We start from the raw sequence: 9,754 nt of genomic DNA, 5'->3' as shown, positions 1-9,754 counted from the left end.
CTCTGAAATTGCATGAACACAAAAGCATTCATGCACTGATTTTCTTTTAGTGTAATGCAACATATTATATTAGGTTATTTACAATTTATTTTAGATATTCACCAATAAGTATTATTTAATAGAATGAACTATAATCACTGTTTAAATTGATCAGAAGGAGTAAATATTTTTGACACCGTTAATGCTCAAAATTTAAGCTATTACGTTATATACATTTATTTTTTTTTTTCTTGTTTGTGATGATGATAGCCAAATCAAAATTTTCACTTTGAATTTTGGACCTCAACATCTGATAGTCTACCACTTTATTTTTTGTGCTCTTCTTCCTTTTTTTTTTGAAATTCGCTTTTTCTGTCTTAAATGATTAATTTGATATTTAAAAGCAAATTTTGTTGTTAGTGTAAATATTTTATAAGGGCTTCTTCGTATGGTTTCGCCTTAGGCCACGAAATCCATTGATCCACCCCTGGTGTGAGGTAACATATATCCTGTGAAATTAATTGAGGTGCGCGTAAACAAAAGCGGATGTAGCCTTTCGGCTACTGGTTCATCTGAATCCATAACTTTCGATACGAATTGTAAATATGCATATAAAATCAGAAGAAAAAAAACTACTAAAATTTTAACAAATATTAAATTTGAACTCATAAATTCAGTACAAAGTTGAACTCATTAAATTTCAATCTTGAATCCGCCTCTCTGCGTAAACTAGCTCGGATACCATTTTATGTTTTTTTTAAAAAAATACAAGATTATGAAAAAAATGAAAAGACAAAAGAGAAGTGATGACATTATCCAAAAGAATGGGATATGGTAACTACGTGGCAGTTCCTTAGTGGCTAGAGCAATAACTGGAGGCCACAGGGTTTCTCCTTGTCCATGAAAAATATATCCAATTAATTCAAAACCTCTCAAATCTACTCTATTGTTTTGCCAAAGATTGCTTTTTCTTCTTTTTCAACAACCTCATATCTATCAAAATTTTCAGACAAGTAAGAAGTAAGACAATCAAGTAGACTATGGCAAGTTGTAACATGGCTTCTGCTGCATCAAACTTTTTGGTAGCAACTCCTAATGTTGCCTCTAACACGAACACTTCTCGTACCACTATGTTGTTTTTCTCCTCCAAGAACTACGGCAGCACCGCCCCGAGACTCGTCGTAAGGGCCGCGGAAGAGGCGGCGCCACCGGCTGCTGCCGCTACAGCTGAACCGGCTGAAGCTCCGGTCAAAGCTGCCAAGCCACCTCCAATTGGACCCAAGAGAGGAACCAAAGTAAGTTGCTTAAAGGAAATTAAAGACCCCATGTTATATATAGAAGAATTAATCCAAATAGTCGTCCATCCAATTGCTTAAACTAAAAATAACACGTGGATATATAATATATGCATAATTTAGGTATAATATGTGTATAATTATGTATATTCAATGTATAATCTATGTATATGACTAGAAAAAGTAAACAATAAATATGACCGGCTATTTGTGTAAAGATCCCTGTTATATATGTGTTCAATATATCATCTTGCCACCTAATGCAAAAAGGATTTAACTTGTATACACAGGCATAAAGAATTTTTACACAGTTAATATATTTTAACTTGTTGTAGCAGGTAGTTTGTCTTATTGTTTAGGTTGTTGCTTCCACTTTGTTAATAGACGACGATTACGCGATTATTTTTTAGGTGATTTAATATCATTAAAAATAATTATATTATGAGTGTATAGAAGTTAAACTTGTGCAAATATGTTGATAATTTAGTATTCACAACATATTGCTAGAGGATCCAATTGATATTTGTATGGGAATACAAATAGTGAGAAATCATGAGTATCTTATAAAGTAGTAGTCATAAAACTTTCAAGATGGAAGTTATCCTATAGATATTATATTTTCTTGATATAGTTGTTCACAATCATAGGCTGTTCTACTTTTACGACACCGTCTCTGCATCTGCTGCAGTGTAAAGAATTAACATGTTTCCTTTTCAGGTTATTATTATTTTCGCTTGTAGTGACGGTTACTCTTACTTTATCTAAATATTTTTTTATATTGTCGGTGTATAGTAAGTTAAACTCCTGTATACTATTCAAGTTATTCTACATCCATTATCACAAAAGAATAGTGATTGTAGTAACATTTAGACTTATCTGGATCATGATTAATTTCACTTGTGAGATTACATTGCGTATGTTATTATTATCTGGATCATGATTGAATGTAGAATCATCTAATATGTTACTGATAATATTGTTGACAGGTGAGAATTCTTAGGAAGGAATCTTACTGGTACAAGGGCACAGGTTCAGTTGTAGCTTGTGATCAGGTAAGAAATTTAATATAAAATCTATTTCGATTAGACTTTAAAAATGATGTTTAACTTTTAATGTTTTCCATTTTGTTGTTAATATCTCAGGATCCAAATACTCGTTACCCAGTTGTTGTACGATTTAACAAAGTGAATTATGCTAATGTTTCAACCAACAATTACGCATTGGATGAAATCGAAGAAGTGAAATGAGAGTTGGCGACCAATTACTAGTATATTTGTAGAATGCAAGGCCCTTTGGTTTCTATGTTTATTCTCTAGTTATATACTGGCTTTGATTGTGAATGAATGTCAATTATAGTTTGTGGCAATTCGCAATCCCATCCCTTTTCTATTTTTATTGTTACCATTGCTCAAATCCAATTCTTTCAAAGCATAAATCTTCCAATATCAAGTAGATATGGATCCAAGTTTTGAAGACATTGAGTGTTTAACATTAGGAGTCGTTTTGTTGATTGTGCAGGAATAAATCATAATCAATTTTTGTAAAAATAAGATAGAGTTTGATTGATCGCATAAGAAAAAAAAATAGTTACATAACAAAAGCAGCCTTTGTTTGGCCGCATAACAAAAAATAATCATAGAATTACTTGATGCAATGTGTGATTGACAGTATTAAATAATATCCCAATTAAGTTAAGCAAGAATTTATGTATTATTTTATGCGAATTAAAATGTGAAATACGAATATGCATTAGTTAGTAATACAATGATTAACCACATTAAAGACAAATATGCCCTTAAAACAATTAACTTTTGCATAACAATCCTACGAGTATTTCTTTTGCATAACAATCCTTTCATAATTAATGGGATAACAATCACTTCATTATTAATCACCACATAAATGATTCATATGCTATAATCCCCACATAATTAGTATTGTGTCGATCCCGGGCACATAGTTCAAGTCGAGTGTCATTTGGCAGATTTGGCCAAGCTTGAATATATGCAAGTTGTATTAAACAGAGCAAAAATATTTCCAGATGATAATGATCTCGAGAAAATTTCACAATTTGAGGAATTCAAGTTAACAATATGGCTTTAAACTAAGTAAGAAAATGTAACTAATTTACACTCTTTCAGGAACATATGTTTAGTCATAACTTGATCCTTTTTTTATCAAAGAAAAGGTACATCAATGTATATATTATCTTTTTGAAGATCAAGAAAAAGCATATCGAAATCAAAGACAGGAGAAATGAATGCTTGCAAGGATCTTGACCTCCAGTTAGAGGTAACCTACGTTTCTCCAACTCTCCGAAAATTTCTCCAGGTGCGTGTCGGATCCTTCAAAAGTAATGTATTTTTGAAGGATCTGACACGGGTGAGACAACATTTTGAAGAGTCCGTGCAACATAGGAGGTAACTACCATCTCAAAACCCAAGAACACCGTTAAAGCTGACTAGTTAGAAACAGATGCAGCATACCTACTTACAAACATATATAGGGTTGTCGCAACAGAAAGGAGGGAGATTGATGGACATGACGATGAGGCACAGAATACGCGAACACGACAAGGTAAAACATATGACAAGAATGGCATTCACAAGCGGATACACTTATCGACAAAACAATACACCCTTGAGGTAGAGGAATGACTATACTCATGGATGAGGCTAGTGACCTTGTTTGTTTACAATCCATATCCAAAAATAAGTGTTTATACTCTTTACTTTTGTTTCATTAACAATACTAACTTGAGGATAGAAGTCACTCCTCCCAATCCCAAGATAAAGTAGTCGACAAACGAAGGCTGGAGTCTTCAGGATGTCCCGAGAAACGTATTATGCACCACAAAAGTACAACAATGCAGCTTCGGTTTGAGACTTCTTAATAAGTTTAGCAACTTTTGCAATCTTCTCTTTTATTCACACTGTAATTCTTGAAAGGACCCCTCTTACTGGAAAAGGCCAAGGACAGAATTATATGCATCTTGGGTCTGGTCCAATGTTTAATAAGTAATTTGATTGCTCTTGGGTCTGGTCCAATGTTTAATAAGTAATTTGACCACAAACAAATTCAGTCAATCAACTCCAATATGCATGACGCATTTATACACATCTCGGCTCTGGCCCACTGTTTAAGAAGTAATTTCAATATGAACAAAATTCAATCAATCAACTTCAATATGCACGAGGCATCTCTACAAGGTTGTCGCATGGAAGCCTTCGGTTTTTTTAAGCAAGCTTGTCATATTTGAAGTCTCAAATAAGCATATTTGACATATTTGAAGTCTCAAATAAGTAAATTTGACTGTTAAAGATTGCTACAAGCAACTTAACAATCAGAATCAGGTATTGCATTCATGGCCTTGGAAACGGATATGGAGGGCAAAATTACCTGTGAAGGTGACATGCTTCAACTGGATTGCCCTTCACGAAGCCTGCTTAACACAAGATAACCTATGCAGAAGGGGATTTCAGTTGGTCAACAAATGTTACCTTTGCAGGAGACACCAGGAAACAGTTAATCACCTACTTCTACACTGCCCAGTAGCCACAGACCTATGGAACATGTTCTTTTGTATTTTTGGCCTAAGCTGGGTCATGCCACAGAGCCTGAGAGAGGCACACATGAGCTGGAGTCTTTGGGAGGTTGATAAGGTCATCAAGAAGATCTGGCTTATGATCCCTGCAACTATCTTTTGGTGTTGATGGAACGAGAGGAATAGAAGATGCTTTGATGGCACCTCAACCCCAAACCACTTACTCAAATCTAAATGCCTGCTCAATCTTTTTTGCTGGACAAAGTTGTCCCCCGTAAATAGTACAGGACACCTGTTGGACTTTACTAGCTCTCTTGTCCTAGATTGAGACTTTGTTTTGGGGCAAACATTGTTCTCCTGTAATATTTTTGTTTATTTAGCACATATGTCTCTTGTAACTTTGCATCTTCTTGATGCCTTCTTAATGAAACATATTACTTCATAAAAAAAAAAGTAAATTTGACACACGAACACCAAATTCTTGTTTAGCTTTCAATTGATTTGGTTTCTCTCAAGTAAGATAAGTGTAAGTGCTAGTCAAATTTAATAAGTATAAAACTATAATCTTTGAGAGACGAAGCAAAATCATCTATAAGCTCATGGGTGAAGTTACATCAACATAAATTTTCTGCTTCAACAGTGAGTTTAACATTCAGAAGCAAGATATACTTGTAAAGGAACAACATAATCAAATATGAATGTCAAAGAGATCTGAAAGAATAATGCGTACAAGGAGAGCATGAGATAGGATCGCTTTGGCATGGATAGCTCAAGGGGGACTAGCTCTCTGTTTTTCCAGCATTAGCTTCCGATAGCAAAGGTTCAAGTTCTCCTTTCCGATACAGCTTAATAGTATCTGTACCCAAAGAAGAAAAAAAACAACAGTAATCCAACTCCTCCGACAAGTTTTTTCATGTTCCAATAATTATTCAACAGTAGTTAGAGTTAATTGCAAGATTGCAAAGAATGTCTAGATAATTGAACTAGAAAAGGTACTCTAGTGTTCATCAGCTATAAAGCTTTTTCTTCATTAATTCAGCACAACTTCTGTAGGTAGGACATACACTACCAACCACTCATTTTTTACAGTAAGCAAGAAGAGCCTGCTGTTAACACTCAACAAACAGTCCGGGAAGATACTTAATAACTAGAGTTCTTCACAAGGCCGAAAATGTTGTAATAGGTTATAAACTTGGGAATGAAGTCAAATCATTATTTTCAAGGAAAAAACACAGAATAGCAATACTTTGTTTCTGCAAATCTATGGTGAAAGCATAAGACTGATCAGAGAATGTACCTGTACAACCACCAATGTGTTTGGCCCCTGGTCATAGAGAAAAACTCATTTATTACAAGTCCTTCACATAAACAACGCAATAAAAATCAGCAGCAAATGCCAACAGAACTTGAAAACAGGCACTCTTCGTTAAGAGGCAGTATGCAAACTGTCAAACTATTCAAGCTTTTGTCCCTATTTTCTTTTTTTTGGCTTTGTAAATTCAAAGGAGTTCTTTACATTTTCATCATGATATTAAACCAAGGTATATAAACTGTCTTATCAAAACATATTGCCTCTCAAAGAAGAAATATTTCCAAATACTTATGGTGCTCTCCATGAAGACGGCTATTACTTCTGAAAATTTCACACATAAAGAAGTTTGTTTTCATTATGGAAGCAAATTATCTGCTTATTACGTTAAGAATTATATAACCAGGAAATAAATAAGCTCCAAGAACCTGTTGTCATATTCCAAAAACTTGTAAAGGTCAACAACTCCACAATACGACATTTCTTACCAATGAATACATTGGGAACCGTATGCTGTCCAGTAAGTCTTTCCAGCACTTTCTGCAGCTGTGGTCCTTGGGGACCTGAAACCACAAATTTAGAGATAGCATCAACTAATTGGGAAAAGGTATACATTTGTATATGACTAGAGCATGGAATGCCACAGTTGCAACTTAGATAACCTTAGTTAATGGGAAATACTTTCAAATGCAGACAATCAAAATGAACTAATCAGACTTGGTGTGAACTGTGCGAACTTCTCCCAAATTTTTTAGATTTCCCTTCTTCTGGGTAGTGTGTGGTAGTAGAAAAATATACAAAGGCCAGAACATATTTATGGTTAAATAACAATATGAGAAACAACACAATTTCTGAACTTTCCTCTTTGTTCGATGAGAGTTCTACTTGCAACACAAGGTAGTGTGTTGCTACCCTCATCTCAGATAACAATTTAGCACCACCATCTGCTTGTATTTTTGGACATGGTGAAAGGAGACATGCATTAAAAGATAAATATTCATGTAAATTACATACAACCACTTCCAGCTGAACTTTGTCAAATTCCCCAAACAGAGGTGTAGTGGAACGGTGTTTACTTGCATATATGGTTTTTCTGAAGAATCTGCACGCGTCATAATCAAAACTAAAGGAATACTGGTAACAAGGGAACTTCAAGCTTTCATTATTGACCACCATCAAGCCAACTAAATGGACACCACACAAAATTTTGATTGATATACTCGTGAGGTTCTAAGCACAAGCTACCCCTTTTTTTCCTTCATACTGTAACTGGGATTCAACTCTCAAGGTGAAGTCCCTTTTACTTCTCTCGTCAAAGTAGGCACCAGTCTTAAGATGTCCTTAAGGTTCAGGCCTAGGTAAAAAACAAATAGTCTAGACAATGTGAACGCAAGCTCGGCTCCCTTCTACTCAAAAACCTTTGGCCACCGATGTTTCTCATTCATGAAGTCAAAACAACAATATTAGCTAGCGTTACCATATGTAACAAGAATTGTCGTCTAGCTCAAGATCTCAAATAATTGTTTCGAATACCCAGAAATACCACTAACTCGACCAACAAGCATTTTGGCCAAAACCTTGTTGTACAAGGGAAATTCTTGTCAACGAGATTCCATAATTTTGTAACACAAACAGTCTGCAACCGCCATTTCTCTTGTTTGACAACATCAATTTTGCAGAGTAGCAGTTAATATACTTAATAATAACTGACTTTCTTATTTATCAGGAACTTAACTCAAGTACTCCACTGAATTTGATGTAACCAAAATAAACCCATGCTAGTAGAATATCCATAATGAGTATCTCTAATATTCCATTTGTATATATACATTCAACTAATTAATCATCTTAGATTCATAGTCATATTTATAAGCCTTACTTTTGGTTTCACAATCATACTAAGATTGTATACATAATACACTTAAAGCTCACCTTCTTAATTCACATTAAGAAAAAATACGTCTGTAGATATGATTCCCACAAAAGTAAACACTTCTTTTGGAGTCAATTCATGAACATTGAAAGCATGAGACTCGAAAAGAAGATGTTTTTAAGTAGGATTAAAGTTATATGCACTAACAGTTTGATGAATTGTTTACACCATTAATGTAATTTAACCTGTTACATGTTAATTATCATCTACTATTAAAGAACCAATCAATCAAATATTTCGAAAAAGGACAGCCCGGTGCACAAAGCATCCCACGTTCATGCAGGGTCCGAGGAAGGGACGCACCCAAAGGTTGTGACGTAGGGAGTCTACCCTGATGCAAGCATCAGTGGCTGATTCTATGGCTCGAACTTGTGACCTATAGGTCGCATGGATAGGTCGCATGGAGACAACTTTACCGTTGCTATAAGACTCCCCTTCAAAGATCAATTATTTCGACTTACTTGAAATTACATTTATTTTTTAGGAGTGATTTTCATATCGGGCAAAAATTACGTGCTCACACATTTAACTTAAACTCTTTCAAGTAAAGTAGTAAAAGTTGTTGACTTTGGAAGAAACTTACCCATTTCATCCAATTCAATAACAAGTGGATCTACACCAAGTTTTTTGAACAAAGCTTTCACCTCCATTGAGTACCTTTTTACAGCAAAAAATTAAGAACCCCACTTCAAAATAAGCTCAAATAAAGCGGACAATTAGGCATAAAAATTCCATTTTTACCTAAAATATTATAACGAGTACTAAAATTCAACAACTTACGAACACCAAGTTTTGGAATAAACAACAACTGCGTTTTCAGTAATGGTTTTTTTCACACTTTCCTCCAATCGGAACCCGAATGAACCCGACATCGCCCGAATCTGGACCCGACACATTTTCCGAGGTCCTTTGTTTTCAATTCTGGATGCAAATTTGTGAATTGGAACGCTGCAGTTGTAACTGGGAATGTGCTGGAACTGTGAGAGAATTTGAGTGTGAATTCGAGGGTGAAGAGAATGAGAGATAGAGAAAGTGCTGAAGCTTTTCGTTAGATTTGAAGTGGCAGCCATTTTTTTGAGGAAACTCTTTATCTGTTCAGTTCAGTTCTTTTATTGTTCTATCTAGTTGCCAAATTCACAAGAGTTCACTTTTTAGTCACCTTTTCTGCTAAATTCAGCTTGAAGTTTTACACGTAATGTCTTGTACTTTATTAATTTGAAAAATAAATTTTTACAGTTTAACTCGATTGGATCTGATAGTATCAACTTTTTACCAAGGAACGTGGATTACATGTTAAAAAACACACAAATTGTGTGTGTCCTTTGCATCAAAAGTTACGTATTAACCTTTTTTGGCTGACATTAGGCACTGTCTCATTTGCGTCAGAAATAATAAAGTACTGTATAACTTTATTTAAAAGATAAGGAGCTAAAGGTTGTAGAAACGGTACTAGATGTCACGCCCGAACATGGCACGGTAGACGGTGCCTGACTACATGCGAGAATCAGACTTATTCAACATGTGATATCATAACATATTGAATGCGAAAGATAAACTAACGCATGTTGATATACTGAAAGTCTGAATGAGATAAATCAAAAGGCGAAAACACTAATACAATTCTGAAACATATTTGTAGCTAACATAGCTTAACATGAAAAGCCTGCGACTCTGTCTAATTGTTACTTTAGTCT

The 9,754-nt window shown here is 34.8% G+C and overlaps 2 protein-coding genes across 2 annotated transcripts; one reads left to right on the top strand and one right to left on the bottom strand.

Moving 5' to 3' along the window:
- The first annotated feature begins 887 nt into the window (after nucleotides 1–887).
- Nucleotides 888–2,640, top strand: LOC107818546 (photosystem I reaction center subunit IV A, chloroplastic). Its single transcript, XM_016644576.2, has 3 exons — nucleotides 888–1,274; nucleotides 2,261–2,326; nucleotides 2,417–2,640. The coding sequence occupies exons 1-3, from the start codon at nucleotides 1,020–1,022 to the stop codon at nucleotides 2,519–2,521; spliced, it is 426 nt and encodes a 141-aa protein (XP_016500062.2). The 5' UTR covers nucleotides 888–1,019; the 3' UTR covers nucleotides 2,522–2,640.
- Nucleotides 2,641–5,384: 2,744 nt separating this feature from the next.
- Nucleotides 5,385–9,235, bottom strand: LOC107818547 (glutaredoxin-C5, chloroplastic). Its single transcript, XM_016644577.2, has 5 exons — nucleotides 8,841–9,235; nucleotides 8,644–8,717; nucleotides 6,616–6,690; nucleotides 6,116–6,142; nucleotides 5,385–5,674 (listed from the first exon to the last, which is right to left on the bottom strand). Exons 1-5 carry the CDS (start codon nucleotides 9,128–9,130, stop codon nucleotides 5,598–5,600), a joined length of 543 nt encoding a protein of 180 aa, XP_016500063.1. The 5' UTR covers nucleotides 9,131–9,235; the 3' UTR covers nucleotides 5,385–5,597.
- Nucleotides 9,236–9,754: the final 519 nt, after the last annotated feature.

Source organism: Nicotiana tabacum, chromosome 22 (assembly GCF_000715075.1).
Source record: "Nicotiana tabacum cultivar K326 chromosome 22, ASM71507v2, whole genome shotgun sequence".
NCBI lineage: Eukaryota > Viridiplantae > Streptophyta > Magnoliopsida > Solanales > Solanaceae > Nicotiana > Nicotiana tabacum.
This window is presented reverse-complemented; position numbering and strand designations above follow the sequence as displayed.